The 19,704-nt window shown below is 37.2% G+C and overlaps 1 protein-coding gene across 7 annotated transcripts in view; it reads left to right on the forward strand.

Annotated features, from left to right (window-relative positions):
* Positions 1-19,704, forward strand: part of SBF2 (SET binding factor 2) — a 469,332-nt gene that overhangs the window by 70,412 nt on the left and 379,216 nt on the right. For all 7 annotated transcript variants that reach the window (XM_081239230.1, XM_081239229.1, XM_081239231.1 and 4 more), the window contains exon 2: positions 15,229-15,314. In XM_081239230.1, the coding sequence (XP_081095356.1) occupies positions 15,229-15,314 (86 nt within the window). The remainder of the gene's footprint in view (positions 1-15,228; positions 15,315-19,704) is intronic.

A 19,704-nucleotide genomic window follows, 5' to 3' on the forward strand; every position in this document is an offset into this window, starting at 1 on the left:
AGGCATTTTTGTTCAGTAAGAAGATGCAATCTGAAGAACTTTATCAAAACGCTAAATCACACATTTAGTTTTAATTTCAATTTGTACTCTTTTCTCTTTTCCTAAATCCTGACCTTTAATCTCTCAATCACTGGATTTATACATTATCAATATACTGTGAGTTTAATAGAAGCTAAGGTTATATAGCTATTGTTGACTTATTATTTTTAATGGTATACCTTGTTCTCTATGTATTCTGTTCAATTTTGAAATGCATTCTTTTTCACTTCTGTGAAAGCCCATGGGCTTTTTGCTAAATTTAACTCTGGAAAAAAATAGTTTGTGTGTTCTAAATAAGCCTTTTGAATAATAGGAGATTATACTGGAAATTCGGAAAATCATATTGCATTCCTACCTAAATTTTTGAATAACCACAAAAAGGCTTGTTTCAGTTGAAAAAAACAGACTTCTTTGATTAAATACTAAATGGATCAAATATGAAAGCCTTTTGTGGAATGATTTCCTGCATGCTTTCTTTTCAGTGAATGAACAGTTTTTATTTTCCTTATCCTTTGAAAGTCGGTCTTTACTGGCACAATTAGATCTTGTTTTGGTGAGCTTTGATCTTCTGATTATTTTGGCATTATAGCACAAGTCTTCTGATGAATAAGCAGACATTTTAAAAAATTATCATTTGCTAAAAAGCAGATTTTGTAAATCAAGGATCAGGAGCTTGGGACCTGCAAGACCCTCATCTTAATTTTACCTGTGAACAAGTAAATTAAGTTTCTGCTGATCAGCTTCTACCCTGTTAAGATGTATAGATCAGTTATATATTCCTGAAAGGTCAGAAGTTCTGATTTTCTAGCATTGTGTTTTTGCTTCACTCGTTTCCCCTTGAGGGTGATTTTCTCAATGAAGAAGAGAAGAACAGGTGCTAGGCAGAGTGCTGAAGTTGCAGATTGTTTGGGGATAGAATGGATAGAAGGACTGGTGCCAATGTCCATAATGTGTGTGTAGCATGTTTTGACCAAGACTTTTTCCCCGTGGAAATTTTAACTCCAGTTGGGAAAATAAAAAATTTTAATCAGACTTATGCTGATATTGATGAAGTGTTTTTGGAAAATGCTTTCTGGAGGAACTCCTTGAGCGATTTTTTAATATAACACAATCAAATAATTTCCATTTTTTCCATTTTTGTTTTTATTTTACTGAAATAGTTTTTAAGATTTTGTTAACACCTATCGAACTGTTAAAATGGTCACATTCTATGAAATGTACGCCCTCACTTAAAAACATTGAGTAATATAAATACAATGAGTAACAGACATAGTATCTAAAACATGCCTGTGCTAGGCTAACTAAAGAAATTTAATAGGTACAACTTGAGTCTGCAACAGTGTTTGTACAGTACAGGATAGCATCAACATGTTTAAAAAAAGGTTTACATGTTTCATTCAAAAGTCTTGTGGTAACCAAAAGACCTAATATAATTAACACTTTAAGCTTCATTGTTAGTAGCACAGTTATTTAGAACAACAGTTCTCTATACTGCATCACTTAGATCAACTCAGTAATCTGAAGTTCTGTGTTCAGCTCTGAGTACTACTCAGGCAAACTGGCACACGCTTATTTTGTTATAATCGTGGTCATCATTATCATCATCATCAACACTTATATAGCGTTTACCATGCGCCAAGTGCTTGTTGAGACACCTTACATGTATATTAACTCATATTTTTCCTGACAAGAGCTCTTAAGAGGTAGCCCTCTTTTATGTATGGGGAAAACAATGAAGCACAAAGAGATAATGCAATTTTCGTAGAGTCAGGTAGCAAGTAGATGGCAGAACTGGATTAGAATGCGGGTAATCTAGACCCGCACTCCATATTCCTAACCCTGTAAAAAATATATATATATATCACGTTGGGATCTGTGGGACAAACTGAAACTATTTAAGCTGAATAAGTAAAGATCAGGGAGAGGAGGAGGCAGGGGATAAGATTTTTGTTAGTTATATTCAAATATTTGAAGGACTACAATGTAGAAATAGGACTAAATTTATCCTATATAGTCCCAGGAAGGAGCACCCTGACCAGCAAGTAGATATTATAAAAAAATAGATTTTTTTTTTAGTTTTTTCTTTCATGTCAACAAAATCAGATATCTACTAATGTAATGAAATATTGTTACCAAATATTTTAGTTTTCTAGGGCTGATGTGACCAAGTACTGCAATTTGGGTAGCTTGAAGCAACAGAAATTTATTCTCTCACAGTTCTAGAGATTAGAAGACCAAAATCAGGGTGTCGGCAAGGTTGGTTCTTTCTGGAGGGTGCTGAGGGAGAGTCTGGTCCATGCCTGTCTTCTAGCTTTTGGTGGTTGCTTGCAGTCCAAGACATTCTTTGACTTGCAGGTCTAACATTCCAGTCTCTGCTTTTGTCTTCACATGGCATTTTTCCTGTGTATCTGTCTGTATCTCTGTTTTCTCTTCTTCCAGGGCACTGGCCATGGGATTAGGGCCTACCCTAATCCAGTATGACCTCATTTTAACTAATTAAGACCATATTCTAAATAAGACCATATTTCCAAATAAAGTTTTATTTTGAGGTTCCAAGTAGGCATGAATCTTTGGGGTACATTATTCAACCTAGTACACCTTATAACTAAAATACATTTTAGTTATACACCTCATAACTAAATACATTTTCTATCTTCTGGGGCTTAGAAAGAGTTTTAAATTATTTAAATTCATTTAAAGATACCTATTTTTAAAGATTAAAAACCGAAATGTATGCATAGAGAGAGCCAGAGAAGAAATAGTTATTCTCATTAAATTTTTTTAATCTGTGAGTTTAGTTTTATTTTTGATTCCATATATAAAATATTCTCCTTAAATTTGAACACAGTTGTCTTCTCAGTTTGTATTCACATATTACATTTAGTACTTAAAAAAATAATTTGATAGATTGATGATAATACTGCACATCATAGTTAAAGTTTCCTGTATCAGGTTCTCAGAAAGATCTTCTATGATAATCATCCAGATATAGAAGAGGCTGCCTTGGGATATTGTACATTTCTATCACAATATCTTCCAAACAGACTAGAGGAACATGTTCAAATATAGAGAAAACTATTACAGGAGGAAAATATACATTACAGATGAATTATGCTAGGACTCTTTCATTCTTCCATAGATTACAATGGATTCCATTCTGACTATAGGCAAAATTTAAAGAAGATGTATTCCTTCCTGATTGTCTTAACTCTCTGGTAGCAGAAGTATTTACTCATGTAAGCACCACTGCATTAAGAATAAAGAAAATTTCCATCACTCTAAAAAATTCCCTCATACCTCTTTTATTCAAGTCGATCCCTAATACACATCCCTAGGCAACCACTGATTTGCTTTCTATCACTATAGAGTAGACATCTTTTCTTCAGTTTCATGTGAATGAAATCCTGTAGCAGGTACTCATTTGTGTTTTGCTTCTTTTTTTTTTTTTTGCGATACGTGGGCCTCTCACTGTTGTGGCCTCTCCCGTTGCGGAGCACAGGCTCCGGACACTCAGGCTCAGTGGCCATGGCTCACGGGCCCAGCCATTCCGCAGCATGTGGGATCTTCCCGGACCGGGGCACGAACCCGTGTCCCCTGCATCGGCAGGCAGACTCTCAACTACTGTGCCACCAGGGAAGCCCTGTTTTGCTTCTTTTGATCTGCGTAATTATTTTAAGATTTATCCATGTCGTTACATATATCAGCAGTTTTATTTTTTAGTGCTGAATTATGTTACAATGTATGAATATACCACAATTTTTTAAATCCATTTACCTATTAATGGCCCTAAGTATTTCATGATTTTTAATGTATGGCATATGGTTTTTAAATTTTAGTTTTTATTGCCAGTATGTAGAAATCTATTAGTATATAGAAATACAATCAATATTTTATATTGATCCTTAGAAGTCTTGCTAAACTCATTTATTAGTTCTAGTAGCTTTTTTAAGATTTCTTAGGATTTTCTATAGGTTATCTTCAAATAAAGACAATATTACTTATACTTTTCCCATTTGTATACCTTTTGCGTCTTTTTCTTATTGTATTGCACTGGTTAGCACTTCCAGTACAGTGCTGAGTAGAAGTCATGGTAGTGGACATCCTTTTTCTGTATCTTAGTGGAAAAGCATTTAAGTCTATATCCATTAAGTATGATGTTAGCCATAGGCTTTTTATAAATGCTTTTTAATGTATTGAGGATGTTTTATTTGTTATTTGCTGAGTGTTTTTTAAAATCATGAATGGACATTGAATTTTGTCAAATGCTTTTTTTTTTTTTTTTTTTTTTTTCTTTGCACTACGCGGGCCTCTGACTGTTGTGGCCTCTCCCGCTGTGGAGCACAGGCTCCGGACATGCAGGCTCAGCGGCCATGGCTCAAGGGCCCAGCCGCTCTGCAGCATGTGGGATCCTCCCGGACCGGGGCACGAACCCGTGTCCCCTGCATCGGCAGGCGGACTCTCAATCACTGCGCCACCAGGGAAGCCCCTGTCAAATGCTTTTTTCTGCATCTGTTGAGACAGTCATAGGGGTTTTCTTTTATTGTCCAATTTATTGATTGATTCTAATAACAGTACCACATTGTCTTTTTAAAATTTATTTATTTATTTATGGCTGCATTGGGTCTTTGTTGCTGCGTGCAGGCTTTCTCTAGTTGCAGCAAGAGAGGCTACTCTTTGTTGCGGTGTGTGGGATTCTTAGGGCTCTGTGCACGTGGGCTTCAGTAGTTGTGGCACACAGGCTTCAGTAGCTGTGGCTTGTGGGCTCTAGAGCACAGGCTCAGTAGCTGTGGCACATGGGCTTAGTTGCTCCACGACATGTGGGCTCTTCCGGGATCAGGGCTCGAACCCATGTCCCCTCCATTGGGAAGCGGATTCTTAAGCACGGCGCCACCAGGGAAGTCCCTACCACATTGTCTTGATTCCTCTAGCTTTAATTGTAAGTCTTTTTTTTTTTTTTTTTTTTGCGGTACGCGGGCCTCTCACTGTTGTGGCCTCTCCCATTGCGGAGCACAGGCTCCGGACGCGCAGGCCCAGCGGCCATGGCTCATGGGTGCAGCCGCTCCGTGGCATGTGGGATCCTCCCGGACCGGGGCACGAACCCGTGTCCCCTGCATCGGCAGGCGGACTCCCAACCACTGCACCACTAGGGAAGCCCCTAATTGTAAGTCTTTTTTTTTTTGTAATTTTTTTTATTAGTTTCTGCTTTATAACAAAGTGAATCAGTCATACATATACATCCGTTCCCACATCCCTTCCCTCATGCATCTCCCTCCCTCCCACCCTCCCCATCCCACCCCTCCAGGCAGTCACAAAGCACCGAGCTGATCTCCCCGTGCTCTGCGGCTGCTTCCCACTATCTATCTTAAGTCAGGTAGTATAAGTCCTTTTCTGCTCAATTTTGATTCTACTCCCTGCAGTTTCTCCAGTGTGGGGGCTTAAACTGCTCCAGCAGTTTTAGTCCTTGCTGCAGAAATGTCCTTGCCCTTCCATTTTGAGCTGCTGCTCTCAAATTGGCCATTCTGCTTTCTAGTGAATACTTGTTGGCTATTTTGGGGTCCTCCTGTTCTCAAACCATTACTGTTGTTTCTTTCTTAATCCTGCACAGATGCAGATACTTTCCAGATTTGGTGGATGTTTATGGTTTTTCTCCCATTGGAGTATTTCGGAGATACCTTTTCACCTAGTTTTCTTATGCATGTTGTCCATGAATATTTGGTTGTGCTATTTTTAAAAAAATTATTGTAAAAAATGCATAATATAAAATTTATCATCTTAAAATTTTTAAGTATACAGTGCATCAGTGTTTACTACGTGTGTGTGTGTGTGTGTGTGTGTGTGTGTGTATGTTGGTTTGTAACAGATCCCTAGAACTTTTTCAGATTGCAAAACTGAAACTCTATACCCAGTGAACAAAACTCCCCTTTCATTTCTTCCCGAGCCCCTGTCAACCACCATTCTACTTTATATTTCTAGGAGTTTGGCTCCTTTACATTTGTCATATAAGAGGATGCAGTATTTGGCTTATTTCACTTAGCATAATGTCCTCAAAGTTTATTCACATTGTAGCATATGACAGAATTGCCTTCTTTTTTAAGGCTAAATAATATTACATGTATGTATGTACCACATTTTCTTTATCCATTCATCTGTTAATAGATGTTTTGGTTGCTTCTACCTCTTGACTATTGTGAATAATGTTACAGTGGACATGGATGTGCAAATGTCTCTTTGAGATTCTATTTTCAATTCTTTTGAATATATACCCAGAAGTGGGATTGTTGGATTATATGATAATTCTATTTTTAATTTTTTGAGGAGCCTCCTTACTGTTTTCTACAGGGGCTGTACCATTTTATATCCTAGACAACAATCCACAAGAGTTCCAGTTACTCTGCACCCTCACTAACACTTGTTATTTTCTGGAATTTTCATAGTGGCCATCCTAACGTGTGTGGTTTTGATTTGCATTCCCTAATTAGGTTAGTGATGTTGAGCATCTTATCATATGCTTGTTGGCCATTTGTAGGTCTTCTTTGCAGAAATGTCCATGTAAGTTCTTTGCCTATTTTTAAATTGGATTTTTATTGTTGTTGTTGAGTTGTTGGAACTCTTAATATATTGTAGGTATTAACTCCTTATCAGATATATGGCTTGCAGATACTGTCTCCTGTTCTGCAGGTTGCATTTTACTGTGTTGATTGTTTCCTTTGCTGTGCAGAAGTTTTTAGGTTTGATGTAGTCCCATTTGTCTATTTTTACTTTTGTTGCCTGTGTTTTTGATGTCGTATCTGAGAAATCATTGCCAAATCCAATGTCATGAAGCTTTTCCCTTTTGTTTTCTTCTAGGAATTTTGTAGTTCAAGTCTTAGGTTTAGGTCTTTAATCCATTTTGAGTTAATTTTTCTATGTGGTGTAGGGTAAGGGTCCAACTTTATTCTTTTGCATACGGATATCCAGTTTTCCCAGCACTGTTTGTTGAAGAAACTATTCTTTCCCAATTGTGTAGCCTTGACACTTTTCTTAAAGATAATTTGACCATATACATGAGGGTTTATTTCTGGGCTCTCTATTCTGTTACATTGGTCTTTATGCCAGTTCACTGTGATATTTTGATGTTATTTTTTATATGGGAATTCAGACAGATTGATGAGCTACATTTCTGCTACCTCCATCTCCATCTTCTCTCAGATTTTTGCTTTTTATAGATTTGAAGAGGATGTCTTCTGTTTTCCACCATGTAATTAATAAAAGTGTTGATTGGGACAGAGTAAAACAGATATCAATTAAAGGCTGTCCTTTAGGTTGCCACTGGTTTCTTAATAGGCTTTGGATACCTCACTTACGTTAAGGAGATAATATTAACAATGGGAGCTCCTTTAAATTATATTCTTCAAGTAAAGGAGTAAGTCTTAAATTGACCTAATTTTTCTTGTCCCAGGCCTGTCTTTTGTGGAAGATTCTGTGCTGCTAGGTATGTAATCTCATTGTTAATAGCAGCCTTGTGTGATGGGCATTATATTAACCATATTTTGAGGTTGAGAAAACAGATTTCGAGAGATTAAGTGTATTTTTCAAGGTCACAAGACTATGAAATAGCAGAGCCTGAATTTGAACCTAAGTCTGACTAACGTCCAAGTCTGGGTTCTTTCCATTATACTAATCAGAGGTCAGATATACTATGTCTGCCATGTTTCTTTATCAGAACTCTTCTACTTCCTGTCTAAGGACAAATCTATGTCAATTCTGTTCTTGTCCTCCTTGGGAGAGATGAGGAACAGTTAGGAACCAAGGGATGGGTAATCTGATGAAAATAAGAGGACATTTTAGATGATGTATTGTTCTACATTATCTGTTCATTTACTTGTAAAATTATTTCAAAGGTTAGTCATAAAGATTACTGTTTCATTTGTGTAATATTCCTATTTAAAAGTTTCTGTTAGTACCCTTAATTTAAAAAAATTTTTTTTGGCTTTTCACTATTTTTTCCCAACTGTTTATTTAGGTAAAATTGACAAATAAAATTTAAGATATTTAAAGAATACATCATGGTGATTTGATATAGATATGCATTGTGAAAGGATTCCCCCATCTAGTTAATTAACTCATCACTTCACATATTTATCTTTTTTTTTTTTTGGAAAACAAGTTCTACTCTGTTAGCAAATTCCAGTTTTACAATACAGTGTTACCAACTGTAGTCACCATGTTTTACCTTAGATGCTCAGACTTATTCATCTTATGGTTGAAAGGTTTTACTCTTTTACCAGTCTCTCCTGTTTTCTACCAGCATTACTCTAAGTGAAATACACTAGACAAAGACAAATACCCTCTTCATTAATAAAGCTAGAGACTTCTGCTTTTGCATGTAGATATTAATAAATTTACTCTGTTATTTGGTTTATATATTTGAAATGTGTTAGCCAGTCAGAAAGTCCATACTTTAATTTCCATAATTATTCATGAATAGTTTTGCAATATTACATGTAGACTGAGTGTAAAGTTTGCTACGTGTATAAATCATCTGAAAAACAAAGTCACTGTGTAAAGAAGTCACCATGTATATGCATCATGCACTTTTAGACAACTTGAATTGCATTTTAAAATTTGAACTATAGTTGATTTATAACATCATATTAGTTTTGGGTGTACAACACGGTGACTCAGCATTTTTATAGGTTATACTCCATTTAAAGTCACTACAAAACAATGACTGTATTTCCCTATTCTGTATAGTACATCCTGTAGCCTGTCCATTTTATACATAGTAGTTTGTACCTCTGAGTCCCCTACCCCATCCCGCCTCATAGCAAAAATAGAGACAGACTCACAGGTATAGAGAACAGACTTAATGAATTGCTTTTTAAAGCATGAAAGAATGTCTGCTTTTAAGATTTTTCTTTTGGATATACCATTACTTATCATTTTATTTCGGTTCTCAAGAAATTACATTTCTCATCATTGAACTTAAGTGATGCTGCTATTATGTCAAAATAGGAATAAGAAATATCTCTGTTCCAAAATTTGGAACTTTTTAGTTTTTCTATCCCTTATTTCCTTAGACTCATGACCTGATTTCTAAACAGTATTATTTTCTTCCCTAATCTTTACCCATTGTTATACTGTGCCTACCTCTGTCCTTTTATTGACAAAAATTAATCATTTAAGTGCTGTTTAAAACCCCAATTCAAGTTTTAAATGTTCTCACAGCAGGTTTTATCCTTAGCACCTAACACAAGGCCTGGCATTGCGTTATTGTTGAATAAATGAATTGCTGTAGTAGTCTGCTTTCCATATTTTTTGGATTTGTCCTCTTACCGTTCTGCCCAGTTTTCCAGACCACAAAAACTAGTCACTTGTACTAAAACTTGTTCTAACCATTGCTTTCTGTGGCAGTTCATTCTGTTTTTGATAGTTCTCATTCTCACAAGGTTCTTCCTTTATATTGACTCAAAAATCTCTCCTCTGAATTATAGTTTTTGGCTCTAGTTTGCTCCACTCTATCTTCTTCCACATAATAGCTCTTTACATATTTGGAGAAAGTTCTCATGTGTGCTTCTTAACTTTTTAAAAAAAGTTGTCTACGTCTTCTTTTTATGTAAAATTTTCCAAACCCTTTACCAGTTTGAAAGGGCTTGATCTATCAGAGTGCCTCTTACAGTGTATTATAGTTTGGATTCTTTACTGACAAGGAATCATAGGTCCATTCTAGCTTAAGAAGGAGGAATATCATTACAATACTTAAGAAGTTTGATGACAGATGCAACAGTGCTGCCAGAGTTTACTGGAGGTAGACCTGTTCTACTGGCAAGTCTCTGCCGGGGTTTCTGCTGTTCTATAACTGGCTTTACACATGACTCCCTGTGGTTGCCTGAGCTCGCAAGTCTTGATACATCTTTTTAGCTGCTTTAGGCTCTCATTTCTTCTATTCAGAATTTCCTAGCAGAGAAATCAGATTTGTCTAGGATACCTTTTACAGCCAGGTCACTCTGGTCATAAGTTGCTTGCTGGTTTATAAATGCCCTTGCCCTCCTAATAGTCCCATTCATTGACTCAACAAGTATTTTATTAAGTATCTAACATATACCAGTAATTGTTCTAAATGCCTGGGATACATCAGTAAACAAAGCAGGCCAAAATCACTGTTTTCACTCTAGTGAGGTGAGACAGACAAGTAGCAGTAAATGTGATAACCAAAAATAATGATTTCATAATTTCTCTCTGGCTGGTGAGAGGAGAGACAGGATTGTGTGCTTCTGAGCATGAGTGCTGCCCTTCACTGAGCTGTGGGTGGTGCCATTTGCGATAGAAGGTGATATGGGCAGCTGGACTTCATAAAAGAAGTCCAGTGTAGATAACCATTGATCTAGTTATTTAGATAAATATACAGAAGATTTAGCGAATTACGCATTAGAGTAATTTCTCAAAGTTCAGAGTCTGTGTTAAACAAATTAGTATATATTTTGTACATTTACACTTTAAGCATACACAAGCCACTTCAGCGATTAATTTTTGTCAGTTGGTACAGTCAACAAATGTCAACCACCCTGTTTTGCATAGAGCAGAGTATTACATTTCTTCACTTAGTTGACCCCTACTAACTCTCCAGTTCTTCTGCAGATGAACGTCTTCCTTATACTACTGGCAGCCCCACACCTATAGCATACTACTTAGTAACCCCCGAGAATACTGTTTCACTTTCCTGGGGTTATCTGGTAAGGCTAAAACAGTTACTTTGACTGAGATCATCCTAGGTCACTTGCTAATCCTTGTGGCTGGGTTGGGTAGTCTGGCAGCCCTACCAGGACCCAAGGGAAAGTGGCTTACCACACATAAAGGAGGGAAAAGTGTGCCTGATCATGCCAGTATTTCCTCACCCTTCCTAAATTTGTTTGGGGCAGTTTGTCTAGCATTTGCACTTTTTTTCAAAAAAGGCTATTTCCAAATGTGCTGGTATCCTGCCAGGAGTCCCCCTTTTTATGTATGAACTCCATTTGGTCATCATATTTCTTGTTTTTATGATGGGGTAGAAGAGTAGGGGCTGGAAAGAAACACATGAAGGCCTTGACTAATAACCGTCCCCTCTGTTTTTCAATTTAGCTGCATGCAATGCAGTGAACAATCACAGTTTTGTCTGCCTAGCACCTCTCCTTTCTAAGAAGTGGTCCCCTTTCTTTTGAGGAATTTCTCTCTCTCCCTACCCAGTCACCCAGCCCCATTTAATACATAGTGCAAATAGGAGCTGCTTCCACAGCCACTCACTCTGACTTACATGACCTATTTCACCTCTGGACATAATTATCAGTCCACTGGTGGCCATCTGACTCTAGAACAGTCTTCCTTCAATGTGGCTTGCTCCTCAATGTAAAAGGTCATCTTGTCAGCATTCTTAAATACAAACAGTACTTCCTATAAGACTGGTTTTATATAAATTATATAAACTTGGGAAATAAGTTTAAACGTTCAGACTAAACTCTTAAAATCAAGAAATAAGAATCAGACAATGTTTGTTTACTTCTCTAAGGTATTTTTCTAAGTTCCTCAAAAGTTGTTAGGTGCATCAGTTTACATATTTGATATTCAAAACCAAGTTATTGCAGCTCTTTCCACATTTTACTTGTGAAGTATCATTTTAGCATTTTTATTTTTGCCTTTTTATAACCTAATTTCCATTTACAAATAACATTATCATATGAAATCTATCACTCATGAATCATATCTCTATGTGCACTTATAAATGTTACATCAGCATTTCAAACTAAGCTTTCATATTATTGAAAGACTGCATATCATTATGAAATCAATAAGTAATATGTTGCTCCTGGAGAACTTTTGAAAGTTATGCTCCTGCTTACGAGGAACTTTTTTACTTCTCAAATTGGCAGTAACTAAAACAAATTTTAGTTGTTGGTGAGGATGTAGTGAAAATGCCAGTCTCATTCTTATACACAGAATGTAAAAAAATTATTAGTATCTTTCTGGTGAGCCCTTTGGCCTTGTGTGAGTCTTTAAAATTGTCATATTCTTTGATCCATTAGTTGTATATCTAAGAATTTTTCGGGCAAAAGTGAGATGAGGATAAAGATTTATATAGAAAGATTTTTTGAAGCATTACTTATAATAGAGAAAATAGAAAATGCATATTATGATCAAGGGTCCATTATAAAATATTAATAGTAAACCATTATATAAATCTAGGTTTAGTATTATCTCAATTCTGATGAAAAAATACATGTGTGAAAAAAGCCTAGGATAAAATGTTAACAGTAATTGTCTTCAGGTGTGGGATTATGGGTGATTTCTTCTTTATATTTTTATATATTCAAAAAATTTCCTGCAGTTAACATTTGTTATTTTTTTTTTTTTTTTTTCTTTTTGCGGTATGCGGGCCTCTCACTCCTGTGGCCTCTCCCGTTGCGGAGCACAGGCTCCGGATGCGCAGGCCCAGCGGCCATGGCTCACGGGCCCAGCCGCTCCGCGGCATATGGGATCCTCCCAGACCGGGGCACGAACCGGTATCCCCTGCATCGGCAGGCGGACTCTCAACCACTGCGCCACCAGGGAGGCCCAACATTTGTTATTTTTATAATTAGTAAAAATTAACGTGTTAAAATATTTTCTGAGCCTGCAATGCATGAGGTATGACTTTCAGAACTGAATAAACAATATAGGAACACCTGGTTAAGTATGATGAGATAAATAACATGCATTTCTCACTTTTCAAAAAACCAAACAATCCAGTTAAAAAAATCGGCAGAAGACTTAAATAGACATTTCACCAAGGCAGACATACAGATGGCCAAGAGGCACATGAAAATATGCTCAACATCACTAATTATTAGAGAAATGCAAATCAAAACTACAATGAGGTATCACCTCATGCCAGTCAGAATGGCCATTATCAAAAAATCTAGAAACAATAAATGCTGGAAAGGGTGTGGTGAAAAGGGAACTCTCTTGCACTGTTGTGGGAATGTAAATTGATATAGCCACTATGGAGAACAGTACGGAGGTTCCTTAAAAAACTAAAAATAGAACTACCATATGACCCAGCGATCCCACTACTGGGCATATACCCTGAGAAAACCATAATTCAAAAAGAGACATGTACTACAATGTTCATTGCAGCACTATTTACAATAGCCAGGACATGGAAGCAACCTAAATGTCCATCGACAGATAAATGGATAAAGAAGATGTGGCACATATATACAATGGAGTATTACTCAGCCATAAAAAGAAACAAAATTGAGTTATTTGTAGTAAGATGGATGGACCTAGAGTCTGTCATACAGAGTGAAGAAAGTCAGAAAGAGAAAGAACAAATATCATATGCTAACGCATATATATGGAATCTAAAAAAAAATGGTACTGATGAACCTAGTTGCAGGGCAGGAATAAAAAGGTAGACATAGAAAATGGACTTGAGGACATGGGGTGGGAGGGCGAAGCTGGGGCAAAGTGAGAGTAGAGTCGACATATATACACTACCGATATAAAATAGTTGGCTGTTGGGAAGCAGCAGCATAGCACCGGGAGATCGGCTCAGTGCTTTGCGATGACCTACAGGGGTGGGATAGGGAGGATGGGAGGGAGGCTCAAGAGGGAGGGGATGTGGGGACACGTGTGTGCATATGGCTGATTCGCTTTGTTGTGCAATGCAAACTAACACAGTATTGTGAAGCAATTATACTCCAATAAAGATCTATTTAAAAATTTAAAAGAAAAGTAATGAAGCTGTCAGTGAAGAAAAACAAAATTTGAATCAGGTGTTAAGGTTTCCTTTACTTAGATGTCCAAATAATCAGAATGTTGTTGCTTTTACTTCAAAGTGTGTTGGAACAACATGTAGAAGATGCAAACACATGAAGCTCTTAAAAAGTATTGCAGAGGGACTTCCCTGGTGGTCCAGTGGTTAAGACTCTGCGCCCCCAAGGCAGGGGGCCCGGGTTCGATCTCTGGTCAAGGAACTAGATTCCACATGCTGCAACTGAGAGCCCACATGCTGCAACTAAAAGATCGCGCACACGGCAACGAAGGTCCTGCTTGGGGCAACTAAGACCTGGTGCCGCCAAATAAATAAATAAATAAATATTTTAAAAAGTATGGCAGAAAGCAATTTAGACCTAACATGTACTCTCTAGCCCCAAATTACTCACAGATTATATCCCCAAAGTTCAATTTTAAGTTGATCTGGTTTTTAGTGTCACGGGGTAATTTTATAACAATAATGCTATATATAGTCCAATGGTTTTCAACCAGAGGCATTTTTGGCCCCCCAGAGCACATTTGGCAGTGACCTGGAGACATTTTTGGTTGTAAAAACTTGGTGATTGGGCCTCCCTGGTGGCGCAGTGGTTGAGAGTCCGCCTGCCGATGCAGGGGATGCGGGTTCGTGCCCCGGTCTGGGAGGATCCCACATGCCGCGGAGCGGCTGGGCCCGTGAGCCATGGCCGCTGGGCCTGCGCGTCCGGAGCCTGTGCTCCGCAACGGGAGAGGCCACAGCAGTGAGAGGCCCACATACCGCAAAAAGAAAAAAAAAAAAAAAAACTTGGTGATTGTAGGTGGGGTGCTATTAACTTCTAGTGAGTTGAAGCTAAGGATGTTGCTAAACATCCTATAATGCACGGGATAGCTCCCAGACCCCTGCCTCCAACCCAACAAGGAATTATCTGGCCCAAAATGTCAGTAGTGCTGATGTTGAGAAACCCTGTCTAGACAATGGTCAGGTTCCCAGGCCACTCTAAAAATCTTTATTTAACCCAAAACAGGGCTTATAACCCATAACTGAAGCTTAGTGCTAATGGTATCATTTCATTTGTCACTTAAAATTACTTTGTCTCCATAGAAAAGTTCTTCTTAAATATCAACTTGAGATACTGAGAAGACAGCTCTCCTTACTGGGAACAAAGTGCAGTTGCTCCCATGGTGTGGAGACTCCAATTTCAGTGCCTCTGTCTGTTCTCCCTAGCTTTTCATATGTGTTACTCTTTTGAGAGTCTATAGGATAAGGATTGCCTATCATTTCAGTGTTATGTTTAGAAGGTAGTTTTAGACCCTTTAAAACTTGAAAATGTTTAATCAGTATATCAAGTTATTCAACAAATATTCATTTAGAAATAAGTATTAATATAATGAGTATTCAGATTTTTAAGTACCCTATAACCATATTCACTTTGATTTTATTAATAGGGTCAGGAGCAGGTCTGGGGAAAATAATCCAGAGGTTTCCACAGAAGGACTGGGATGATACACCTTTTCCCCAGGGAGTTGAACTGGTAAGTTGGTATTGTTTTATTATACTTTTATAATGATATTTTTCTTTTCATGTTTCATTTATGGTTATATTTATGTTGCAGTTACTTTTAAATAATTTGGTGATTTAACTGTAACACATTATTAGAAATAATCGCCCTAATACAGTAAACTTTGAATATACTGATTCTGGAATGTCTGTTTTGCTGTTCTTTTTCCTGTTTAATCTTCTCTTTAATATTAAAGATGAAATAGATGATTTTTATATACCTGGAAGCTGAAAAATTCCTCTGATTCTTTTAGTCAAAATCTTAGCCTAGTAGCTTCAGTGATAGTGTGTCACTAATCAAATATTATATTTTTTTCTGAAAATTTCTAGGTTGTTGTTTTAGTGAAAACTAAACAAAAACACAGACAAACAAAACCAAAGGTTGGTTTAATAGTGACCAATCATGGTTTGAGTTTGGCCTTGAAATCAAAATCTGAATTCTTTCTTTCCAGTTACAGAATTTGTATGTTGCTTTATAATAGTGCAATTCAGCTGCTTTATTTTTGTCAGCCATTTTAAAGGAATTTAATGGTTGAGCATAATTTGTGATGACCAGGACATTCTATCTGGTGGTGGATCTATGGTGGTAAAATGAGAGACTGAAAAGATGATCGCTAAAGTATTTTTCAATATTACTATAAAGTTTAGAGAGTGCATATATGTGTGTATGTATGTATGTTTGTGTATTCACTTATATTGTGTGTATGTTTACACACACACACATATATACATGAGCAGTGTTAATCAAAGCAGTTCTTGTTGAGTGATCATTTGGTATAACATGGCAATGAAGAGGAGACTGCCTGGGTTGAAATCCCACCTGTACGGTATGACTTCTGAGAAGTTATTTAACTTCTTGAACAGTCGTCTTCATCTATAAAATGAGGATAATGATAATACTAATCTCATAGGGTTACTGCAAAGGTAAAGTGGGAAAAATATAAATAAAATGCTTAGAACAGTGTCTTCCATAAAGTTAAGTGCTCAATAAATGAGGTGGCTTGTTAATGTTATTATTGTTACTGTCATTGTTGCTGTTTGTTTGACATATTGCAGCACCTCCCCCAGAGGAAGAATTGTTCATTCTCTTGTTAGCCTGGATCAGAAATATTTATTAGGAATAAAACTGATGTTAAAAATTATGAATTTTCTTGTCCTAGCAAATGACTGTCCATCTCTGCCTTGCTGAGGATAAAAGGTACATTTCTAAATGCTTAATTTTGATTGTTAAACCCAGTTTTGTAAAGAAGGCTGTGGGTTCTGTAGACACACAGAGAGGGTAAATCTTGAGTTCAGGATTAAAACTGGGGAAAGAATGTGAGGATCTTTGAGATAATAGAAAATACATAGTGGTCTCTGCCCCCAGTTCCTGGCACAGAGCTTCTGAAGTCTGTCTGATTTCCTAAGTGATATGAGCGTCTTTGATCCCGGTTCCTGACACAGGGTTCCTGAAACCTTTGTAAGTTCCTGGGTGATATGAATGTCTTTTGTTCTAATGAGGCAACTCTGGGTGGGCTCCTGGATGGCTCCTGGATGGGGGCTGGTCACTGGAAAGACCAAGCCATGATTAGAAGCTTGGAATTTTCAGCCCCATCTACTATTCTCTTGAAAAGGGAGAAGGGCTGAAAATGGAATTAATGATTGATAATGCCTACGTGATGACATCACCATAAAAATCCCCAAAGTTGGGATTCGGAGAGCTTCCAGGTTGGTGAAACATGCACCTACTGGGAGGGTGGTGCACCCCAACTGTACAGAGAGAGAAATTCATATGCTTGGGACCCTCCCAGACCTCACTCTATGTATCTCTTCATCTGGCTGTTCATCTGTATTCCTTATCATATTCTTTAATAAACTGGATAATGTAAGTAAAATGTTTTCCCGAGCTCTATGAGCCACTTGAGTAAATTAATTGAATCCAAAGGGATGGAGGCCACGGGAACCTCCGATTTATAGCCAAGTCATACAGAAGTTGTACTACTGTACAACCTACTTGCGATTGATATCTGAAGTGGGGGTCAGTCTTGTGGGACTGAGCCCTTAACCTTAATCAGTGAGTTAAATTGTAAAATTGTAGGACACCCAGCAGGTGTCGTGGATAATTGCTTGTTTTGGGGAAAAAAACCCCCACACTGGGTGACTAGAAGTGTCAGAAGTCAAGTGTTCTGGGTAAGGTAAAAGTTACCACACAGATGGAGGAGAAAAGTAGGTTTTTAAGAGAGCCCTTGTATTCCTTTCTCTTCTCTTCCACATGCCTGTAAATAGTAGTAATTGGTCTTATGGTGTGGATAACTGGTGTTTGTACTATTAAAGCTTTTAAACTCTGCTTCACTGTCCTTTTTAGTAATGATTGAAAGGGGAACATTTTGGTACTGGAGACATTTTAGAAATTTTTGTGAGTTCCTACCTCCCCTCACATCAATGTGTGGATGGATATAAACTACATCAGTTTGACAATATGAACAGTGAACCACCTTCATAAATTTCAAGAACAGCAGACATTATTGGGTCAGAGAGATCATGATTTGACTCTAGCTATTTAGCTATCACTGAGAAGGAATAATTTTTGTATTTTGAAAGCTAAGGCATAGATACTGTGATGCCTCTGATATTTCTCCAGTAGTGATGGAGAAACACATGTTGATTTTAATACTTAGTAAATGGATATTTTTTCTTTGTGTGACAGACACTCCCATGTTCAAGTGCTGTCAGTGTCTCTCCAATAACAAGTAGAGCCGTGTGCTGCTGGATTGGTGAAACCGAGGTGTTAAGAGGTAGCATAACTTTTCCTCACCTAAGATTTTCCTAGATGACATCTTGGCTGATTCTTTGTGAAGCACTTCAAGATTTTGGGAGCCAGATTAATATTTAGAGAATATTTGATGTGTTGGATTACATTGGGAATTTTTTCTTTTAATTTTTTCGTAATTGATAGCAATTCTCATCTTCTAATGTCTATTGTGCTTTGTCAGGTACAGAATAAATTTGTTTATCTAACAAAGCCCATTTTTATTTTTTATTTAAAAATTTTTTAAATTTTATTTTATTTTTTTATCTTTTGGCTGCGCTGTGTGGCACGTGGGATCTTAGCTCCCTGACCAGGGATGGAACCCGTGCCCCTGCAATGGAAGTGCAGAGTCTTATCCACTGGACCACCAGGGAGGTCCCCAAAGCCCATTTTTAAAACATAATAGAACATTAACTGTTAAATTTTTGTTGTCTTATTATTTATGGCTTTGTGCTTTACTTTATATGTTAGGGAGGTGCAACTATTCTGCATATTAACAGCAATAACTCGAATAACTGTGATATACTGTGTAATCTAGAGCAACTTCTGCAACTTCAAGACCAGAGATAGGCTTAATAAAATTTTAGTCTAATTGAAGGTGATTTGGCTCAGAGCCTAGGTGGTTTTTTGATTCCAAGGTGGTAGTGACCCTTTTGTGATGATTTACATGGAAAAAAATCTTACCCTACCTACCAAGGTGGTAGTAGCGGAACAAGTTTTTAGCATGTAACATTAATGTTAATATTTAACAGTTACATACAATTCACAGACTGTGATGAACTCACAAATTAGATGATTAGAGGTAGTATATCTAATTTAAAGATAGGTAAATTGAGGATTAGGAGGTTTAAACGGTTTCACTAAGGTCTAGCAGCTCAGATGCAGCAGAGCTAGCATTCAAACCCAGGTTTTTTGACTCTTAGTCTCAGGCAAGATCTGAGAGTATTCTGAGAGATTCTCAGAGTGACACTTTAAGCTATGGTTAGCATTTGGACTTTAATGTAAATGCAAGATCTGAAAACAGGATTCTATAATTTGGAAGAACTGAGGTTCAGAAATGTTAAAAGCATGCTGTGTTAAAAGAATGCTGTGTTGCCTCTTCAATAAGTGCTGCTGGGAAAACCGGACAGCTACATGTAAAAAATGAAGTAAGAACACTCCCTAACAGCATACACAAAAATAAACTCAAAATGGATCAAAGACCTAAGTATAAGGCCAGACACTATAAAACTCTTAGAGGAAAACATAGGCAGAACAGTCTATGACATAAATCACAGCAAGATCCTTTTTGACCCACCTCCTAGAGAAATGGAAATAAAAACAAAAATAAACAAATGGGACCTAATGAAACTTAAAAGCTTTTGCCCAGCAAAGGAAACCATAAACAAGACCAAAAGACAACCCTCAGAATGGGAGAAAATATTTGCAATGAAGCAACTGACAAAGGGTTAATCTCCAAAATGTACAAGCAGCTCATGTAGCTCAATATCAAAAAAAACAAACAACCCAATCCAAAAATGGGCAGAAGACCTAAATAGACATTTCTCCAAAGAAGATATACAGATTGCCAACAAAC

This window comes from Mesoplodon bidens (genome assembly GCF_964165515.1).
Source record: "Mesoplodon bidens genome assembly, chromosome: 7".
Taxonomy (NCBI): Eukaryota; Metazoa; Chordata; class Mammalia; order Artiodactyla; family Ziphiidae; genus Mesoplodon; species Mesoplodon bidens.